At 42.3% G+C, this 23,014-nt stretch overlaps 1 protein-coding gene across 1 annotated transcript in view; it reads right to left on the reverse strand.

Annotated features, from left to right (window-relative positions):
- The window catches only part of CPS1 (carbamoyl-phosphate synthase 1), a gene marked incomplete at both ends in the record, with an annotated part of 94,877 nt that overhangs the window by 58,510 nt on the left and 13,353 nt on the right, over positions 1-23,014 (reverse strand). Inside the window, 13 exons of the mRNA XM_082312098.1 lie at positions 627-755; positions 1,544-1,701; positions 2,267-2,456; positions 6,687-6,782; positions 7,475-7,573; positions 9,105-9,182; positions 11,682-11,823; positions 12,220-12,326; positions 12,924-13,052; positions 14,112-14,201; positions 19,326-19,418; positions 21,883-21,939; positions 22,657-22,746. Of these exons, the coding sequence (XP_082168224.1) occupies positions 627-755; positions 1,544-1,701; positions 2,267-2,456; positions 6,687-6,782; positions 7,475-7,573; positions 9,105-9,182; positions 11,682-11,823; positions 12,220-12,326; positions 12,924-13,052; positions 14,112-14,201; positions 19,326-19,418; positions 21,883-21,939; positions 22,657-22,746 (1,458 nt within the window). The remainder of the gene's footprint in view (positions 1-626; positions 756-1,543; positions 1,702-2,266; positions 2,457-6,686; positions 6,783-7,474; positions 7,574-9,104; positions 9,183-11,681; positions 11,824-12,219; positions 12,327-12,923; positions 13,053-14,111; positions 14,202-19,325; positions 19,419-21,882; positions 21,940-22,656; positions 22,747-23,014) is intronic.

Raw genomic sequence — 23,014 nt, forward strand, 5'->3', positions numbered from 1 at the left:
CAATTGGTAGAGATTTATTTCCTAAAATTCTGCATTTTTGCCAAAGAAAAAAGCTTTTGTTTCGTTTTCCCCAATTATCTATTTACTTTTCACAGCAAATTTATAAAAAACAATCCCAGATTTCCTACAGAAAAAGAGCTGTCTCTTCATAGCCAGAGACAGCTGGTGGATGTCAAATTATGAAGTGTCATTCTGTTAAATCTCTACATGAGCCTTTAACCTAGCAAAAATACCATCTTTAGACAGAAACACAGCAGAGGCCCAAGCCTCCCAGCTCTTCTGTCTCTGATATTACATTTCAAATGTTTCAACTTCCTTGACATCTTTCATGTGCCATTTACTCCTGAAAGTAGGTGAATATAGTCCACTATGTTTCTTTTCAGACCAAAATTGCTCAAATTATGACTTGTTTCTCATGAATTTAACAGATCTGTCATTTAACCATTTTCATTACCCAAGTCAGCAGGAATTATGAAAAGAGGACATCAGAAGGAATCAGGATAACATTTTACAGATAAGATGAAAGGTAGGGTATGTACAACTCCAGTGTCTGTAACTATTAGAAGAATACCTAAAAAAATCAGATGTCCAGACTCTATTCCCAGAGCTTGCAATTGCAGACGTACCTTCGTACCAAGGTCCAGCAAACTTTCCTGATCAAGACATATGCCTGACCCCAGACCACCAAGGGCATAAGCAGAACGTATCATGACTGGGTAGCTAATCTTTTCAGCTGCCTTCAGAGCATCTTCAATCTTAAAGAAAAAGGGAACACATTTCAGAGATGTGATAACAATTAAGATGAATAAAGTCTTCAACTCTGATTACACGGTTAACTGGAAATCCCATCAGTAAGACACTAAGCTGTCTGAAGATAAAATGAAAAGAATAAAAGTTGGCTTTGTAACATTGCTCTGCTCTGCCAAACAGCAGAAAACCGGAACATGGACTCAAGGAGGTGACTTCTGTCCTTAGTTATGTGTAGACTTCCTTTCTGACTTTCCATGGAAAATGTCCTTACCTGGTCTGTCTTCAGACTTCAGCATAAAATAACCCCTCCAACAGACATCCTGGTTTAAGACCTGTTTGGTTTCCTCCAAACTCAAACAGGCCTTCCCACTGAACCAATTTTTTGTTTTCACACTCCTGTCCTCAACAAGGATTTCAGTACTGCTGATTTTGAGGACCTGAAAACTTAAGTCTAAATGGCTTGTGTAAGATTTAAAAACACACAAACAAACAAAAAACATAGCCACTGAAATGTTTTATATTTTTGTGCTGCAGTACAGAAGTCACCCCAACCAAATTTACTTTTCTTATCAAAGGACAAATTAGCTTAGGCTTTCCAAGGGCTTAATTGCATTTTCACCCATTTTAAATCATGGTGAACCAGCATCAACCACTGTGGAGTGCTGACGAAAGTGTACAACCATGTATCCACAGTTGTATTTAACTTTCATTCAACAAAACTAAAAATTTTTTTCTTAATAACTCAAATGGGCAACAGTAATAGTAATTGCATCTTCAAAATTGTCTGATTTACCGATTCCACTGCAAAGCTAGGAGCAATCTTTTCATTTAGCTCAGTCAGTTTATCGGAAAAAAGCTTTCTATCCTCTGTAGCCATGATGGATTCAACTGATGTACCTAGGACCTTCACACCATACTCCTGCAGGACTCCTTGCTTGAAGAGTTCCACTCCTGCAGAGCAAACAAAGCCACAGTTTTGAGGACTGACAGTAGAAGAAGAAGAAGGTATTCAAGCAGATCTCTGACTAGCTGACAACTTGCCTGGTCTCATCAACAGTTAATTCTGTTATTCTTTATCAGTATTAGAACTCAGAAACATAACATGGAAGTTTCTGTCCTAAAATCTATGAAACCTGGGTCTCTTAGTAAAGTTACTGCTTGGCCATCATCTGCAACACAGGTGGATACTGTTGCAAGAAGCTAAATGAAGAGAAGTTTTCCTTTTGATCTCTGCCTCAAAGTGGTCCGAATATCCTCAATTCAACTATGGTAACTACGACTTAAGCTGCAAAGCAGGATATATGAATTACTTTTAAGCATCAAAACCAGTAATTAGACATAATGTTCAAAGCTTAGCAATTACTCACTCCCCCACGGTCAGTATCTCTGCCTTTATCACTTAGTAACCAGGGCAATATATGAGGCACATGGGTCTTGCACGTCTGCACAAATAGAGTCTGCTGAACCACGGTGAAAACCATGAGTTTGCCTGCCAAGGCACCTGTATTGTACTCACCACAGTTGAGGGCAGTCTGGCCACCCATGCCCAGAATTAATCCATCGGGACGCTCCGCCTTGATGACCTCTGTGACAAACTGTGGAGTGATGGGGAGGAAGTAGACAGCATCAGCCTGCTTTAAGCCAGTCTCATTGGTCTGCACTGAAGCAATATTGGGATTCATGAGGACAATTTTCACATTTTCTTCCTGAAAAATGAAAAACTGCACTAAAATGAGGCATATTTGGAAAAAGAGCTAACAGCAGCAGCAGCAAACAGCAGAGGCAGCATCAAGGAGAGATGGGGTTCAACAAGCAATTCACCAACAGCAGAATTTAGAAAGCCTGGTTCCGTATGTACTCTCCCATAAGGGATTTCTGATATCTTGTACCAGGCTGAGCTAACGCCAGTTCTTGACTTTTGTGCCTCTGCCAGTCTGTGAATCTTGACAGAATGGAGATTCCCACCTGATTCAGAAATTTGGCTGAGATCGTTTAACATATTTAGGAGTAACATAGGGGAAACAGGAACAAACTCCAGCATAGTCCTGTCTGTCTTCTGTTGGAAGTCAGACTAAAAGTGACAAAGCAAAAAAAAAATTTAATTAAAAATCAATCTTTTCTTGACAAGCAGTAAGTCTTTGATCATGGGTATCCAAGTAGTTCTCAGATTTTTGTACTGACTAGTAACAGTACAAGCATACATTATTTGCTTTGACTTTCCATAAAGATACTTTCATTTTCCTTTATCACTTTAAAAATCTTGTCTCATAACCTTTTTATTTAGTATTGCACATACTAAAAGACAAACACTGCCTCTATATGCAAGACAAAGGTTAGCCAAAAATTCACACAGTTTTTCTCTGTCACAGATAAGAAATTAAGATAGAGTGATAATAAAGTTTATCTGTTTCCTGCTATACCAGTGGGAGTTTTGCCACTCTTTTGGCTAGACAGAAGTTCACTACGGTTTGCTCAATAATAGAAAAGTCTGAGTCAGAGCTGGGCAGATCAACTCTCCTCACTCTTGAAATATTACTGTGTAATGAGGAAGCCAACCAAGTTTTGCAACTAATGATAAGACCAGAATGTGGCCAAACTTAAAAAACACATCAACCACAAGCAGATAAAGAACAATGTATTACTCCTTTGTTGAAAAGGTGGACTGGGAAGTGCAAAGGCTGTAGCCTCATTTTTATGGGAACTCACTCTAATCTCCATCAACTTCTTGTAAGGCAATAAACTGCTACAAACAAACAAACCATTTGCAAACAGTGCTAATTATAGATGCAAAATACATTCTAAGAGAAAGACTTGCTATATGGAAGTTGCAGAGGTTAAGAAACAACAACGAAGGCTCTCATTAAAAACAGGAACTGTGATCAGAGATTAAAAAAAAAAAAAAAAAAAGAGTTAAAAGAAACAGGAAGAAGGTTGGCAGGCTAAGTCAGCCATTCCTCATGCAAATGCTACAGAAGTGTTGCTGGGACCAGTATAGAAATGGCTATTTTTCCCCAGTTCACAACAAGCATGAAAATGCCATAGGGTTTTTCCATGTTTGTTTCAAATTTGTGATTGCTTGACCCATTGGTTTCAGGGGAACAAATATATAGCTCACCTGCAGCAGTGGGATTCTCACTCAAAGCTCTGACTGCTCAGTTCAGGTATTGGATAACATTTCTTTTCCTTCCTTTGATAACTTAAAATACTGCCTTAAAGACTGGCTGTAAATTTCTGCTGACCTTTTTTCCCCATGAAAAGTTGGATTTTTTTTCACTGAAGCACACTTTCCTTGGAAATGTGTGGGGCAGAGAAAGAAGAGATAAAACCCTTATGGAAAATATTTCGGATTTAGACAAATGACCCCAAACTGGGTAGTTTTCATGGTGGTGCTGAGGAAAAAGGGTAGATCTCTAACCAAAACATTCTTCTTTAATAAATGTATTCAGAAATTCATAGCTATAATTCTGTTGTATTGAATGAAGGAGTAAGAAATATATCACTTTACAACAAGCTGGAGCATGTGTACATCTCAGCCCTTTCTTTTCTACTTATCTAGGGCAAGGTGTCTTAAGGACCAGCTAGCAGTGATGAGGAAGATAATTAACGAGAGAATTAATGCTCACTGTGTTACGAGAGACACTTTGTACTGATATCACATCCTCTGGCCCAGCTGTTCAGGATGTTGGATTTTAATCCACTTGCTGTTTGCCCTTGCAACCCTTTCCTTCAACTTCTGCCTTTTTAATTTTTTATAAGCACACAGCACTCTGCACAATGGCCACCCATCCTGATTGGAGATCTTTGTTACAACTTAATTAAAACAGTGAAGTAATAATACTCCAGGAGGGCTCCATTCTTCTTTTTGTGTAATATCCACCTGTATTCAGACTAGTTGGGAGAATCCCCACTGCAAGTAATCCAGAAGGTTTTTCAAATGACCACAAGCCCGTCTCTGTTATTCACAGATGCTTCCAGGTCTTGTTCTTCAGAGGATGTTCCTTCCTTTGATGAACATTCTTGCAAATATAAATTCACTGACTGGGGAAGTCCCAGCTCCACAGGGTTTTACTCTTAAAAAGAGGCACCCATTTAACTGTATAGGACTGAATGTTAACAGCAGCATCTTCTTATAACGAATCAGCATCCAACAGACTAGGAAGAACAGCAGTACTTAGCAGAATGAATCAGAACATCCAGCAGTGAGAATCCATATTGATTATTTACTAAAAAAAAAAAAAAAAACCAAACACAAACCAAAACAAAAAACAACAGGAGAAGTCTAAGGGGAAAGAAATCTCTCTTGTCCCCTGTTAATTGTCTCTGTTCTCTCCCACCCATGCTCTGCAGCTTTCCCCAGGCAGCCACTGACCAACCGCCTTCTCTCCCGCATGCAACTGTAAATCACTCTGCCAGAGGCAAGGTCAGGAAGCACAAGTACTGCCGCTGCAATGGCTGATTAGCCTGCAGATCAGAGTAACTGGCTGGTGGCCACGGGAAAGGACAGGGCACTGTGGGAGGTCAAGCTAGGGAGATTTATGATTAAAAAAACCCAACTTCCACAAACCCGAGTTGTGTTTGAAGGATGAAAGTGAAAAAAAAAAAAAAAAAAAAAAAAAGGGAGAGAGATGCCTCTTTTCCAACTCAGGTCATTATCTGCACTCACCAACTCTGGGATCCTCTACTCCTAACTTGTTCTTGTTTTCTTGATGACAGGGCCACTTTGAACTAGTAGCCAGGAATAGCAATACAGGACACAAACAAAGAATATACAATACGAGATGTGTTGTAACACTGGGACCAACCCAGAGCAACCCCAGATTATATTTAAGATTACTGTAATCGATTTTGTTCCTTCCCTGACTCCAGGGTCAGCAAAGGAATAGATCGGCCCTAACGTCAGAACAGCCTCAGAGCCACTCACAATCATCACCTCATCTGAAGACAGCTGCTGCATCTGCTCTGAATCTGTCAGACAGACCTCTACAAGCTCTCCTCCTTCTTCACATGAGGTTAGACATGAACTAGGGGGCCCAGGTAACTGTTACATTACCAGTAATAACCCCATCACAGGAATACTGCTATGCTTCTACACCTTCTCCTAGCATGAGCTTTTCCCCTAACACCCTTTCTAGGTGCTTTCCACTTCTACAGCATGAAACAGCCAGAGCACGTTAGACCCCAAAACCCACCACATGAGCGCACTACACAGGTTGCTTCAGCACAAACACCATTTTAAATGCATGCATTTCTCAGGCACATATAGAAGTACACATGCATTTTTGTTTGCCTCAGAATAATACAGCTCTCCAAGCTTCAGAAAGGGAACATCAGAAACAGGGTAGTAAGTTTACTGGACAAAATTCATCCAAAGGAATGACTTTTCATTCATTCCTTTCAAGACTATGAATCTATTCTGGAAACAAAATTTGGTATATATGAACTTTTAAAAGTTCATCCCATTTAAAACAAATACCATTCAGAAAAACTGCCTTGATAAGGCATTCAAAATCTTTTGCATAACAGTCTTGACAGCAGCCAACTGTTCAGCTGTTGTTATTATTTGTCTGCCTTGCAGTGTGTTGGCATATCACAAAGTTTCAGTAATTTCAGCTCAGGTGTAGCTGACCCTATTCCTCCTCTTCATTTTCATTCAATATGACAAGCCTGGAGTGACCAGTCGCACATCACAAATAACAAACTGCTTGAAGACTGCAATGGAAACGTCGAAAATGTCTCTCTTCGGAAGGTAATTCTGAGTGGTTAACTCACATCACTCAACCAACAAATTCACAAACAAAAAACGTCTACGTTTCCCTATAGTCATTTATTCTCACCAGCTTCCCTGCCCCAGTGATACTACAGTTGGATAATCATAGTTAGCTGTGAGAAGGGACAGTAAATTACTTGAGGTTAGTATTTTCAGAGTATCCTCTCACCTTCATGGCTTTCACAGCCTGGGATCCAGAGTAATCAAATTCCCCTGCCTGACCGATCGACAGACCCCCGGATCCTAGAATGAGAACTTTGGAGACCTAGAAGTGTCAAACAGCATGAAAAAAATCAGTCCTATGGTAGTGGATGTCGAAATGAACAGAGACTGTGCAGCACTGAACAGCCTTAAATTACAAAACATAAGTTCTAAAAAGAGAAGAAAAGTCGCCTCCAAAGCCACTGCAGTTTTACTTCTAAGAATATTTCTACTAGACTTCTCCCATATATCTCTAGTGAGAGAAACACATAACTTATGCATAGGGCATACAATAAACATGTTAATTCTATCATGTGCTTATAGACAACCATGCATCACTTTGGCTGCCCACAAAGTCCAGCTGCCTTCTCAGATAGCAAAACTGTATGAAATTCAGCTCACGCAAGGAATTTCAGACTTATTTGCTAAGCAACGGAGCATCAACATTATGCTGCTGGCACAAAATCTCATGTCCAGATTATCCCAGGGCACCTCACACACTGCTATGAGAGTACCTTTCTTGGGAGAACTACAAAGAAAAATACATGAAACGTCAGATCTTAAAACTGTCTCAAAGAAAAGGGAGTTAATAACACAAGAGATGCCTGATGACTGTGAGACAGGCCTTTTGTAAGGGAAGCCTCCTTTGAATTCCATGGTCAGCTTTTTGTGCCATTTTGTGCCATGGGTTCAGTAGGAATTAACAAGCTCCTAGCCTCACTGACAGGCATGAATAATGAGTATCTGTACACTGACCTCCACTCTGGAAGCTGTCGCTCCAGCCTTGGGCAGGACCGAGGAAATGGTAGTGCCTTTCCCTCTCTTAACCAGTGAAATAAATGAATCAAACAGGAACTAGGAAAAATAAGCACACGTATTTAATCACCAAAGTGGAACTAAACAAATACCAAGCAAAGAAGGAAAAAACAGGCCATTTGTGAGCTTAAGCTATTAACTCTGCTCTGCTGCCTTCAGAAGGTAGATTTACACCATCAGAGAAGAGAGTATCATTATTTGAAATTTATTTAACAACTTTGACATATCTGACAAAGCTGCATTCAAGAAAGTGAGGTCACATCAGGAAGAAAACACCTATCAATCACGTCTGCATGCTCTGCTTGTGTATGGCTGGCAGTGTAATGAATGAGTACGCATTAAAAGCTACAATACAGAAGACCATATACTTAACTAGCTCAAGGGAACAATCTGGAATGGAGCTGCTACAATGCTGGGATCTGAACAGATATATCTAAACATCAGTTGTGCTAAATCAGTATTGTCCTTCCAGAGGAGATCCCAGAGCAGCTGTAAGAAAAGTGTTCTCCAGCCAGGCCAGGCAGGGGAGCCACAATGACCACTGCTGGCATGCAGGCAGCTGCACACAGTGGGACAGGCTCCCCACCTGGCCCCACACTTGCAGAGCTTCTGTCCACACAGCCCCTGAAGCTGGCTGCTGCGAATCACCTATGGAAAGAGTATGGATGGGTCCTGCAAGCCTAGAAGGATAGACACTATGTTATTAAACCCATTCCAGCAGTGGGAGTGCACAGACTTGGAAAAGACACAGCTGAGGGTTGTTTTCAGTTCTCTGAGATTCACTATTCAATCAGATTGCTAGGAAACCTCTTGATAGCAAGAGATTTACTTGCAGGTTTAATTAACATCATCAAATTAAGATTAAAATAAGCACTTCTATGTATTCTTCCCTCTTCCTCTCTCAAGAAATGCTAAATAGTTTATTTATGTTCAGACAAGCCTCTTCTGCTTTCCATATCCACTGTTGCTGCTTAGTCATACTCTGTGACTACACAACCAGTTGTTATGGAATTTGTGCGAAGTCACAGATGGGGGATTAAAATTTCATTTCACCTAGGAGAACCAGAGTGAAGAAGTGTGAATCCATTTACATAACTCTACAGTAATTACAAAATTTGAAAGTGGAACTAAAATGTATTAGAAAATTAATGATTTTATTACAAAGCATCTGTCTAGTATTTTTTTCTGTTAAGATAAAAATCCTTGTCCTTTTGCAATCACCCCAGGTACAAGAGATTTGAGCCTGATTCTGCAAAGGCTTAAGCACTTCAGTAACTTCCAACACACAAATAATCCCACCAGGACTCAAAGCATACACATCATGTGAATGGAATCATTGATCCGAAGCGCACAGAAGTCAATAGATGCCTTGTTGCTGATTGTAATTAGCTACGCATCAAGCTAAGCAGACACAAACCTATGCACGACTGGGCTCTCTGTTAGGATCCCAACATTTCCAAAACCAAGATTTAGGAGCATCACCAACATAAAGACTTGTCACTGTAGCTGATACATATCTGCACTCGCTAGGCCATCTGAAAGCAAGCCCAGATCAACTCTCATACAATACCTCTGTGTCTCTTGGCCCAGGATTTGCATCTGGGTAGAACTGTGCTGTGAAAATCGGTCTGGTCTCATGCATAATTCCCTGCAGGAATAAAAACAGTCATCTTAGACACCTCCTTGCAAGCAGGCAAGAGAACAGAAAGCCACACCTTTCCATTGTAAGCACTGAAGGCCAAAGGACTGGCGTGTTTCTAGGGGCTGCCAAATTTACACCCATTTCATTCCCAGTCTTCAAACAATGTCTTATCTGATGAGTCATTGAGCCTCTTGCTCTTCTGCTAACGCTTCAATGCCTGTATAACCCACTGAGCTGTGAGTGGACGAGCAGCATAGTGGAGACATCACTTCCACTACAAGAGTAAACACTACTAAGTTGTAAGCACTTAACAGAGCAGATAGGCTAGTCTCCTTCCAGAGGTAATCCTGGACCAGGCAGAGAAGAAAAACATGTCCAAGGTGATCTTTTCTTGCTGTGCAAGTCTGTTATGGAACGAAAGGTTTTACCATCCTGATCTGGTTGGTTCTGGTACAGAAGAGATGGATTTGGGTCACATTCTTGACTTCCATAACTCACTCTAAATACTGATACAGGGTCTTGCACGTGATCTCTGTCCTGGGTTGTTTTCAAGCCTGTGGTGAAGTGGGACCACTGCTCTGGACAAACAATAGCTATGAATGACCTAAACTGAGTTTGGAGACAGTGCTCGTAGTTTCAGTTGGAGCCAGGAAAAACAGACTTCTCATTTGCATGGCCTGATAGCATCAAGCAGCATGGTCCACTGGGACACCAGCCTGTAGCTGTCATTGCTTATGGCCCCCGATTCCAGATGGAAGTAGAGAAGTGCCTCAAGAGGCAACCCAGGAAAAAATAGTCCTGATACAACCTGCTTCCCTGAGGAATGGACAAAGGAGTCCCAACAGCTCCTATAGAGCAACAGTGCCATCCAGAGCTGCAGCGTGGGATGCTGGCATAGGACAGGGATGAGAGATGAGCTGCTGACCACAGCTGATCCATTATGGTATGAGTTTCTGCCTTCAGAGTAAAGAATGTCATCAGTCTGTCACATTTTCCCTGAATGCTCATGTTACTTCTAGTTACATACACATATCTTTTAAAAATATTCACTCCATGGTTTGTCAGTATTTGGAAACCTGTGTTGGCCCTGTCCAGCTGTGATGGGTCAGGCCAGTCACAAGAAATGTTTTTTCCTCTTTCGAACAGAAGAATGCAACAGTCTGCATACGAGAGCCCATTCAACCCTGTTCCTGTTTGTGCATCCCATGCTAAAACAATATTGCTCCTTGTCCCTAAATGAATGTTTAGGAGACCAATGCTGCTTTGGGGCTCACAAAAATGGTCCTTTAGCTCACAGAAAAGAATGTCATGCTTCTGGATCCAGAAGACTCATGTCCATCCTTATCACCTGCTTTACGCAAAAGCACCATCACACTTGTCTCCAATCTTCAACTAAAGCAAACATGTGAGGCCTGGGAATGAAAGGGTTCAGTTTGTCAACACAGCTAAAACAAACTCATTTCAAAAATTGAACCAAACAGCTGCAAGCTTTTTGTATTAATATCTTGTTTGGTAACATTTGTCTCTGTTTGGATACATCTGTAAGGATAAAGAAAATGGCAACTGACAAACAACAAACTTATTCTAAAACCATCAGCTGGAAATTACTGCTCCTCGATCCTGCACAGCATAGCCAGGATATGCCAGAAAAGCACTGTTTAATCTGCCAGACTTGATGTGGGGCATTTGTACAAAACAATGGAGAGGGATATTCCTGTGGGGGAAATTGCTTTTGAAAATACCTTCTTTTCAATGATTTTCTGATAAATAACAAGACTTCACTGACTTGTACAACACTGGGCCTAATGGACAAGATTTAAAATGGGCAATTACAAAGCCTGAGATCTGTCTCAATGTCTGTCTGACCTTGTCAAAACTGAGCTATGGGATATTGGTTTCTTTCCTATGCTTTTCCCTGTTCAGCTGTGAACCTCCAGAGGCCAGGCATTTTTAATTTTTTTTTTCCCTATATAGACATCACTTGACATGAGACCTCTACCTTAGATCCTGTAAGGTGTTCTCTAGAGGTAACTGCCTCTCTCTCTCTCTCATGACTTTAGTCCTTGGAATTCTATTTACAATAACAGACCAAATCAGACTGCAACAATATTCCTTTTCTGCATTGGGCAACACAGAACCAACACAATAAAACAGTGACGCAGGCTAGCGCACCTGCAGCACAAGCCCTAAGACAGTGGTAACTGAGTGAGCACTGGCAATGGTAGGGAAATCACAGAGGTTAATAAGGCAGTTGTTCAAGGAAAATCATAAGGTCGCTGTTGCAATCCTACACTTTGGGCTAGTATGGAGAACAGTGGTAATGGTTCACCCCCTTTTGGGCTGTAAGGCAGAGCCCCAAGTAAAGTAGATGGTCAGATCGTCAAGTTTAGTCCTGATAACTAATTGTAATCTGATAGCAAGCTTCCAGGAGGTGAAATAAAGTGAGACGGAGCCTTCACTCACTAGAGGCTGCTATGTGCAAGTATCTGGAAAGCCTGAGCTCACCTCATTCGTTTGATCATTGGCATTCACAAAGAGAGGTTTCCACCCAGGTGGGAGGGTAGAGCTGTCGATGGCATAACCGTGGTTCTGAGCAGTGATGACAGCCTGTCCATTCACTGCATTCAGGACAGGCTGGTTCTGTCCTCTGAAAGACAAAGGATCAGAGAACAGGGGGCGGAAGTGCTAGATGTGTCCAAATGCCACAATTAGGAGGAGCTGATAACCGTGGGGCTATACACAGTAGTTCAGTAATAGCTGTTCAATACTGGCAGACAATCTCAAAATGATAAAACCTAGGAGAAACTTTGCTATCCTTCAGTTTGATGGGGATCAATTACATCACATAGTTTCAAAACACCCTGAAAAAAAGCAATGCATGACATGGCAGTTTAAAGGCAAGGAGAACGGTTGGAATGAAGTAATGTTACTGCCATGCTAGCTCCCATTAAGGCAGTTCAGAAGCAAAGCACTGCTGCCCTGTGGCCTTTTGCTATGCTGAGCTGGTCTATCTGTGTCCTGGGAAGCAGAAGAGCTGCCGCACCTGTTGGCCATCTGCATCTTGTAGGAAGTAGCTCCGGCTGCTATTCCAGTGATTAGATTCCCCATGCTAATTCCAAACAAGGGTTCCGGGCGATTGCTCTCCAGGACCTAAAATGAAAAGGTTTTCAAGAGATATTTGAGTGTCTCTGTTCGCCAATCCCAGCATAAACCATGCTAGTTCCCTCACAGCAGCCACACAGACTTGGGAAAAAGCTGAATGCAAGGGTGCAACAGCCTATAAAGGAAAGTTTCCTCCTCTCCTCTACTTCAGAGGAAAGCCTCAGAGCACAGCTTGATGTCTCAGTCTACTCGAGGGGAATAAGCAATGACACTCTGCATTACAGCCATTTTGTGCATGACATATTTCAAATGGGAGCACTGTGAAATCAAGGCTGTTCTTTCATAAGGTCACAGAGGTCCTGAAAGAGCACAGGGTACTTTAAGGCACCAGTAAGGTAACTGTGGTAACCATATTTACTATGTATTGTTCACCAAGGTCTGTATAGCCTTATTGTAAATACTCATCTGGAGACAACTCCCAGTGGACCAACATGAGGAATACCCCAGGCAGCTCAAATGACTGAATGACATTTGGTCCGTAACATGTTAGTACAACCAACTGTGTAGATTTCAGGCACTTAAAAAACAACAACAAAAAAAAGGCAAATAAACAAGAATAATTAGCCTATGGCTATTACACTGTACCTTTCTGACATTCTGAATCACCTCCTGGGCCTTCATGGGATCCCCTGGACCTCCAGAAATTATAAGCCCATCATACTCCATGCTGGTGAAATCATGGTCCCATGGAACCAAATGCACTTCTGCACCTCGCTGGGAAAAACACAAGGAAACAAGAAACGAGGGGAGGAGGGGAACAAATGAATTTGTGTCAGGAGTTTGTCCCCATGCTCTCATGTCCCAGAGCTTGAGTTTGGATTTCAGTCATTCCTTTGCCAGGGACAGTAACAAGGTTTCTCTCCATTTTCTGCCCAGATTATTTTCACAAAACTGGTAGACTTGGTCTCTCTAAGCCATCTCAGTGTTTGTCAAGTTTGTCTGAAATTCACTAATAAGATCAAAACTTACGAATGGAATGCAAAATAAGTATGTATGCACACATGTAAAATATGTTCACTTTTACACGGTGCATTCATCCTAACTGCTAAGATACGGCTTCACAGCCTCGTTCTATGACATGCCAGAAATAGTTCTGCACATCAGAAATGGGATGAACATCCACATTAACTAAAAATCAGAAACAGGGAAACCCTATATATCTAGAGAATGAGAGAACACCGCCTCATTCCTCCTGTGTGCCTAGAGAAGCAAGGACTGCTACACCACTGTGCCAACAACAGGAAAAGATTTTCACAAAATTATAGAATTAAAGAATAACTCAGGCTGGAGGGACCTCAGGAAGCAGAGGTAACTTCAACTTTAGGGGAGGCTGCTGAGGGCATTGGTCAGTTGAGTTTTCAGTATCTTCAAGGATGGGCATTTCACAACTTCTCTGAGCCCGTGTCAGCCATTCACCACGCCCGCTGCAAAATTTTTTCCCCCCATTTATTTATTTTTGACAATGTTGGATTAACCTTCCTTGGTTGTTCCTTAGAGAGACTGTGCCTTCTCTTTTTAAAGCTCACCTTCTCGGAATTCTTCTCATGGCTGAGAGGTTGCTGCACAGGTCCTTTTCCTTGCCACCTCAATACAGTGTAACATGTTCAGAAAACACCTCCCAGTCCATAAAAATCATCCTAAAAATTGTACCTCATTTTAGGAGGGAAAATGCTGCTAGAATGGATGTGTCTAGGCGGAAGGACGGCTAGTGAATACAGGTGAGGCTTTTACCAAAGCAAAACAGGAGGTGAAGGACATAAAGCACTGACCTACCTTTACCAGCAGACGGATAACGTTGTGCTTCAACCCACAGTCGACAGCTACAACTTTAATTGGATTTCCTCTACCATAAACCTTGACTTCCTATAAAAAGACAGACCATGCTGTAAATGACAGATCACCCCCCACCCCCAAAACACAGGGAAGAGGAGTAGAATTTTTCACCAACATGCAGCAACTGGTACTTAACAATCAATTTACATGGAAATCTCCAGAAGTACTGCAGACATTAGCTCTTCCTTCATTTTTCTGTGAAAGTAGAAGTTATAATGCTCTTTTATATACTGTTGATTACAGCAGAAACAGCAATCCCTAGGAAATCACTTGTTTCCATAGCTAATGACAAGCTTTTTTCCGTGTTTCACCTCATTAGCAGTGAAGCAGCAAGCCAGTTCTCACAGATTACTGCAGCCCAAGAGAAATGCCAGATACACGGCGAGAGATTTTCAACTGAAGTGAAGTTATCCTGCTGATGCCAGTGGAGCAAGGCTACTTCACACCAGCTACAGATCCATCACATTAAACACCACCCTGACCCTCCAGTCACAGTAAGACCAAAGCATAGCACAGCTGGAGATATCCTATGAGTGACCTCTAGTGCATCACAGCAGCACAGACCAGGCCAAGCACACCGCTGAGCATGACCTATGTTCATATGGACCTGACAGTTTTACATATCACACAACACTTCTCTTCCAGCTGCTGTTCCTTAACCCATTCCACAAAGTAAATTATCCCCAGTCCCAAGTCTGGACCATTAGCCTTCGTACACTCACTAATCTATTGGTCGCAACCAGCACGGAAGACAGCAAAGTCAAACCACTGTGTTATATGGGCCTTGATACTGCAACATGCAGACATATTGACAGACAGCTGTAGCACTGCTCTAAGGTTATTTATGGACAGCTTCTTTCTGAAGCTTGCTGAATTATTTTACCTGTTACATGACTGCAGTTAGCACCAGGCTGGGATGTTATTCATCAATAAGCATATAAGGCAGCCTTCTTCCTTCTAAAAACAAACTCTGTGCTTACCTTCAGTTATTGTCAGCTTCTGAAAGCTGATATTGTTAAGTGTACTTTATCCAAAGTGGATCTTCTCTTGTGCAATACACAACCGATTTTTTTTTTTTTTTTTTTTAACTATCTCCCTTTTAATCAGCTTCCCTGGCATTCATATTTCACAGCTGGGCCTGTTTATGAAAAGATGCTAAAATCCATGCCCAATATGCCTGGTGCTGGGTGATGAACTGAATCTTTTCATAGGAGGATTACAACCAGCCAGAAGGAAAAATATGCCCTCTACAGAGAACCCAATATGAAGTTTATTAGCAGAATATTACAACTCTTCCCTCTGTGTTATCCTAACTCGGTTCTTGTTTTAACATTTATCTTCTCAAAGATTAAGATGAAGAGATTTTTAGGATGCAAGAGCATGTCCTATGTGAGGACAGCTCTGATCATCATCAGGAGTGACTTACTGCCATGTCAGGAGCAAGGGTGGAAGAGATGGGATGCAAGGAGCCACCTCCCTTCACTACAAGGTTTCAGGCTGCAACACATGAACCACCAATGGTCCCTACTCCACCTCTGAGGACACGACTCAGCACAGAGCCAGCAGTGTTACCACTGCTGGTGTGACTCCTGCTGTGTAATGCTCAAAGGAGATTTTTGTATCAGAACATATCTTGTAGTTCACACTACATAATCAGATGGCAAAGTATCCCACAATCCCTTTTTGAGAATGAGTAGAATGGAAGTCATACTGAAACTGGTTCTTGTTAGATCACTCAAGGCTTCTGATATGAAGCTGTGCTTGACATCAAATATGACAGTATCTTCACAGCCACCAATACATAAGTGGATTCTACTTCCACAGTCCGCAGTGGAACTGTATCACTGCACAGGAATTGTATGGGTCTTCTACCTGCTGTCTTTCAGGCTTCTGGGAGGTGGCTTTCAAAAATCTCAAGAAGATTATAGGTGTCCAGTTCTCACAGACACTAACTTAGTGTCATGTGCCAGAGTCCCTTAAGAAAAACCCAGTCTCCTTCTTAAAAGGACCTTTGGGGACCCCTCAATCCCTCACAACATCCATACTTAAAAATCTGCAAAACATTATGAAGCAAGAGTATGTCTAGACAGAAACCAGACTGGGAACTGGATCAGGGAACTGTTAAAATATATTCCTTCTAAAGCCAGAGGATTTCCCTCATCTGTTCACTGCACAGCCTATAAAAAACTATCCCAGTCTGAAAGGATGATGTGGGAAGGCTGTGAGCCAGCAGTCAGGAAGAGTCCTGCTGGCAATAGTGCTGAGAATAAAAAGAGTACATGGGGCTGTATGTGTGGATAGAAGTGACCTTTTAGCTTCAAGTGGTTAAATACCTCTTATTTGCTTTGGGACCCTGACCATCACATGCACCAAAATACATCTCTGACAAAAGTTTCTGCAAAACACTGGCAGTTTTCTACATTCACTGCCCTGCATAGGCAACATTAGCAAATAGAGTCCATACCACTAGCATCTAAAAAAAGCAGGGGGAAAAAAAAAAACAATAAAAATATCAATCACTCCTAATGTACAATTGATAAGCAGATTCCTGATGTTACTGTATCCTGATTTACATGAAAATAGCTGTTTGGCAACAGATAGATTATCATGTCCAGTAATTACCAACATTGAACAGCTTACTTCATTTTCAGCTTTATTTGTGATGTTGCTTTTTAAGCCTATAAAATGAAGTTATAAACATAATGAGACCACCAAAGCTCTGTTAATCTTATTATATCTCCCTTTTAGAAGCTATTTGCAGCATCTTTACAGTAATTCTGTCTTAGTAATTGCAGAGTTTAGCATCAGCAACCTTACCTATTTCTGAGTTACTGCTCAAAATGGCTCCACCTGCATCTTGCAATCATAGATCACAACCTCAATAAGCAATTGCCATCCTTCTGTGTAGCAAAAAGGCCCTGGCTTCAAAATACAGTGGAGGCATTGGCATGAGCTGGTGAGATTTGCAAGGCGGTTTATAAATTCCAGTGGCATCCCAGGTAACCAGTTACTACTACTATTAACTAGTTACTGGATGTTCTCTACCTGGACTTTAGTAAAGCCTTTGACACTGTTTCCCACAGCATTCTCCTGGAGAAACTGGCTGCTCATGGCTTGGATGGGCGTACTCTTCACTAGGTAAAAAACTGACTGGATGGCTGGGCCCAAAGAGTTGTGGTGAATGGAGTTAAATCCAGTTGGCGGCCAGTCACGAGTGGTGTTCCCCAGGGCTCAGTACTGGGGCCAGTTCTGTTCAATATCTTTGTCAATGATCTGGACAAGGGGATCGAGTGCACCCTCAGTAAGTTTGCAGATGGCACCAAGTTGGGTGGGAATGTTGATCTGCTGGAGGGTATGGACAGGCTGGATCAATGGGCCGAGGCCAACTGTATGATGTTCAACAAGGCTCAGTGCCGGGTCCTGCACTTGGGTCACAACAACCCCATGCAATGCTACAGGCTGGGGGAAGAGTGGCTGGAGAGCTGCCTGGCTGAAAAGGACCTGGGGGTGGTGGTCTACAGCCGCCTGAACATGAGCCAGCAGTGTGCCCAGGTGGCCAAGAGGGCCAATGGCATCCTGGCTTGTATCAGAAATGGTGTGGCCAGCAGGACTAGGGAGGTGATCGTCCCCATGTACTCAGCACTGGTGAGGCTGCACCTCGAGCACTGTGTTCAGTTTTGGGCCCCTCACTACAAGAAGGACATTGAGGTACTAGAGCATGTCCAAAGAAGGGCAACGAAGCTGGTGAAGGGTCTGGAGCACAAGTCTTATGAGGAGCGGCTGAGGGAACTGGGGTTGTTTAGCCTGGAGAAAAGGAGGCTGAGGGGAAACCTTGTTGCTCTCTACAACTGCCTGAAAGGAGGCTGTAGCGAGGTGGGGGTCAGTCTCTTCTCCCAAGTAACAAGTGATAGGATGAGAGGAAACGGCCTCAAGTTGTGCCAGGAGAGGTTTAGGTTGGATATTAGGAAAAACTTCTTCACCGAAAGGGTAGTCAGGCACTGGAACAGGCTGCCCAGGGAAGTGGTTGAGTCTCCATCCCTAGAGGTATTTAAAAGACGTGTAGATGTGGTGCTTAGGAACATAGTCTAGCGGTGGACTTGGCAGTGCTAGGTTAACAGTTGGACTTGATGATCTTAAGGGTCTTTTCCAACCCAAATGATTCTATTATTCTACTGTAAATCCAAGCCTGGATGGAGACTGCACTTCAAATTCCCACTTGCTCACCAACCAGTCTGTTCAGGACTGCTTCACGCTCATGCCAGTAACACACCAGCTTGTGTGCAGAACAGTACACAAGCAACTATTTGCAGAGCTCTTCCAGAGCCTCGCTGATCTTGAAGGAGCTGCAAACACCATAGTAAGCATGGAATTTGTAAAAGGGACTCATACACTAAATTCTCACTTCGGTCAATGGGATTAAGCACCCAAGGCACTCTTTATCCCACAATTAAATCCCCAAAGAGTCTACAATTTAAGATGCTAGCCCTTGCATTGGAACAAGAATAGTTACTATTTTTAGTATGGGCCTGGTTTGCTACATCCTTGTGATTTGTAACGTTCTTCTCAGCTTGTGGTCAAACATAGTTTGCATGCCCAGCTAACAGAGTACAAACTTAACTGCTGTTCTGTACATATCTATAGCAAAGCAGCTAATGCCAGTAATATTAGATCCAGGGGATTCCTAACTTGGTCTCTTTTTGAAATCTAGAAATATCTTCTGGAATCACCTCAGCAAAATTATGCCTGAACACAGATTATCAAAAGTTATTGTGAGCTTTCCTGAAATTTAAGGACAGCAACGATTCTTTTTATTTATTCTTCTTATGTTTGAAAATGTCCACCGTATACTAGGTCTAACTGTATCCCCAAGACTTCTCAATCCTGTCTTTGTAACACACAATCCTCCAATCAGAGTACTGTTCAGACTACATCCAGCTCAACACAGCTCATTTTACGTCTTCAACACTGCAACTAAGGAGCCATGGGGATTCTATGAAGATGATGTTGAGCTGATAGTCCTTCAAAGCTCTGGAAAGGTATATGGTTTAGAAAAGGTCCCCAGATTGTTTAGAAAGACTAGATGATCCCCAGAGCAAATGGGGAGCAGTTACTACCTGGAGTGTACAGCCCTGGGACTACAGAAGAACTTCTCACCTTTGTTGAAACTTCTGCAATTAAGTTTTGCTTATTTGGGTCTGCAAACTCCATGGGTTGACCTTCAAATTCGATCTTCCCAAGTACTGTGCCCTGTGGAAATACACCAGTAAACAACAAAGCATTAGCAAAGGAGAAGCTGTGAACACTCGGACAAGGTGCTGACAGGCACAGCAACTGGAACAGCTGTTTAGAGATGGCTTCTTGGCGGCTTATAACCATTTCTAGCATCTTCAGAAGTTTATGAGCCTACCTCAGTATCAAAAATCTGTCTAAAATCCTTCATTCAGGAGAAAGGAATTGTCAGCAGTAAAATTTGTTAACAGGCAGTTTAGCAAGCTGTCTAGTGATGGTAAAATGGGTTGCCTTCCAAGAGGATCAGAATTCAGATCCCTAAATAACTGTTGTGTAGATCTGGGAGTAATCCACACAGCAGTTTGAAGCTTTTTGGTTTTGGAAACCCACTTCAGCCACCTCCTGTGGATAGCTACAAGGCAGCAGAGGTGGGGTAAGGCAAAGTTGTATAGGAGGCAGGTCAGCACAGCTGTTTTCTGAATGAGCTGGTTTTAAAAAAAAAAAAAAAAAAAAAAATCACCTCCAGCAAGTTCTACTCTTTATTGCTGTTACCACTTTGCAAAAGCTAGGACTTGCTCTGCCAGCAGCATATCCTTCTCCACCTTCTGCTCATTAAAGTTCTCAGTGGAAAAATCCTTGTTTTGACTTTGTCCCACTCCTGAAATGAGTGGGATTAACATAGGGTGAACCTCTTCTCAGCATGGGGACAGGGTGTACAATACAGAACTTTTAAAGGATGGAAGGGGAAAGTAAAACAGAGGAGATCAATGTTTTGTTGTAACTTTTAACACATAACACTTCCATGATAAAACATGTTAAACTCAGCTTTCCCTGTGGATATCAGACCAGCACACACACCAGGACTGCTCACTGGGCTTAGCAATACTTCCATGAGATACTTCCACAGTTGGCCATACCTGAAGTGTCCTTGCCATTTTCCTAGGGGAAGAAAGAGTCAGCATCTTGCATTGCCATGCGCACTACTAAGGGTAAGTTTTAAAGACAGAGTTTTGCTCTTAACAGTGGCTGACATCCTATCTCATCCTGAGTAGCACCTTACACCAAAAGCTACTCCAGGCTGCTTTGCGTGGAGCAGAGCTGAAAAGGTCAGCATCATCTTAAACAAGTGAGTTTCTTGGGAACCACAGAAGCTGCTGAGTGCCACCATGCAGTCAGTCCCATAAATGCTGATGAAAAAGCCCTAAAGCCATTGCTCTCAAATAGGAACCCTGTGTCTTACCTTGCTCCCAGATTATTCATCTAAATGGTGCCCTGCATTTACCTTTAGAGTCCAATTTAACAAGTCACTGCTCATTTCTGCATTTATCATAATGAAGTGCTGTCCTCACCCCCAATTTAAAAATAGACATGGAGTGAAATACTATGCTGTTTTTTTCAACCTGAGAAGACTGAGAGAAAAGGCTACATTATGCACTATTTTAGAAGCCATAAACCAATACCACTCAAGAGTCCCAGTATAATGGGCATTAGTATCATACACTGCTAAGTTACAGGATAAACATTGAAAGCATGTTTACTTTGGATGAAAGGAACACTGATCCATTAAACAGAATGTCTCAAGAAAGTAGAAAATGTATTGCCACTTTCTATTGTATTAAACTGCACTTGTCTTCTGTCTATAACAGCAGGACAACACCCTATCTTCCCATAAGAATTCATTTCTACAAATATTCCTCTATTCAAGCTGGGTCATTCATATTTTGCTCTGTGGAATGAAAGGGGGTGTGGGCTTGGACTGCAGACTGCAAATTGATCACCTAAAGAAAAGAGCAGCTTCAAATAATCCATTACAAAAGAAGAGCCTCCAAGGCACATTTACATTCAGACTGGCTTTGATCACCGTTTCAGCCAGTGTGAAATGTACCTTACCATTAACCTCCATTCAGTAACGTAATCCTGCTCATGTCCTTCAATTGTCAACTCTTGGAAACCAGAGAAAAGTAATGACTATTAAAAATAACAACAGGCTTCAGCCAAAGAAAACCAGCCTGAGTGAGGAATCCAGCCTAGGTTATTGTAGGCATTCCTTTGCCTCTGAGGACCAGGAGAATTTCCACTGACCAAAGGTGGTGCTGTCTGTGAACTAATATCCACAATATCTCACAGAGTTGTTGCTCTCTCTGACTGTTACTATCCGAGGCAACATGTAGTTGACACTACTACCTGTTGTGTCTGACACACTAGTCTGACACAGCTACCTGAGGCCTTTCATTTACATCAGCTTGTGCTGGTTCACTTCTGTAGAACAGGAAACCCAGAGCAGATCCAAGGAGAAGGGGCTCCCTGGGATCAGAGTATTGCCTCAGATGTACAGAAGACACAGAGCCTTTGGAAGAGCACGAGGACCTCAGTAGCATCTGAGGTCAAGGCAGCCCAGCAGTAGCATTGCTACCCCACTATTAGAAAAAGGGCCCAGCAATAGCAAGGTTAATGCAACTAGATCAAGGGAAGCAGATCGTACCTTGTCACGAATTAATTTGGAGAGCATTCTGGTATCAATCCCATACAGTGCAGGCACCTGAAGAAAACACAAGATAAGGATAAAGTTAGAGAACACGCAGCTAAGACAGAGGAAGACGGCAGCCAGATCACTTCTCTGAGAAGAACATGTACTCGTTTAAGGAGCGCTGTCTCTTAGCAGCACTATTACCAAGGCTGCCTCACTTCCAGTTCTTCACTTCTCCTACCGATTCCCTCTTACAAATAGCTTAGTTCTTCAAATCTACTTTCTGCACTAAAAAGCACAAAATAAAAAGCTCATGTGGCAAGTATCTGTCTCATTTCTGAGCTCCATTTTGCTTTACTTATGAGCACTTAACCCTCCCAGCTGTCACAAGTCAGTGGCAGTCTACTTGACTCCCACAGCTTCAAGTCAGTGGGGTTCTGACAGCTAACATCTCTTGAGGTTACGACCATGGCAACCACTAGGAGCAGCACTACAGAAACATTTCACGAGAGAACAGAATACAATCTAAGGTGTATCATTTTTACGGAGAACCAAATATCCCCATTTCATTAACATTCCTTCTGGACAGGTTTTGGAAATACCATTGCATCCTGAAAAAGAGAAATGGATGAAGAATCAGGGAACTAAGGAACACAGAATGAGCCCAGTGGAGACTGGTGAAGACATCTGAGGAGAAGAGTGCTAACCAGCTCAAAGCCAGCAGTTCTTTCCCCTGTTCCCATACACACAGGTCCATTCTCATAATGTAGTTACCCCTCGATTGCTCACCTGTTCTTCCTGCAACCACTCTCCCAGGCTCCTAGCAGCCTGCCAATGGCTGTACTCATGGCTGTAATCCAGCGCCAGCAAACCTGAAACCTGCAGAGAGAAGAAACGTCATTTTGCACTGAAGGATCACTCTATACTTGCCCCGTACCTTCTGAGTTTTCAGTATTCATCCACTGCAAAGCACGTCACAGACAGGACACAAGGCTAGGCAGACATGGTATTGCTGCTCTTTATATAACAAAAAGATAGCAAATCTGAGTCTTCAGAGGGGGACCGCACAAAACAGGTACCTGGCAAAGGGGTAAAGACTTCATGCTCTGTCATGATTTTACCTGGGCCCTTTTACTTAGGAAATTAA

Source organism: Platalea leucorodia (genome assembly GCF_965183815.1).
Source record: "Platalea leucorodia genome assembly, chromosome: 5".
NCBI classification, from domain to species: domain Eukaryota; kingdom Metazoa; phylum Chordata; class Aves; order Pelecaniformes; family Threskiornithidae; genus Platalea; species Platalea leucorodia.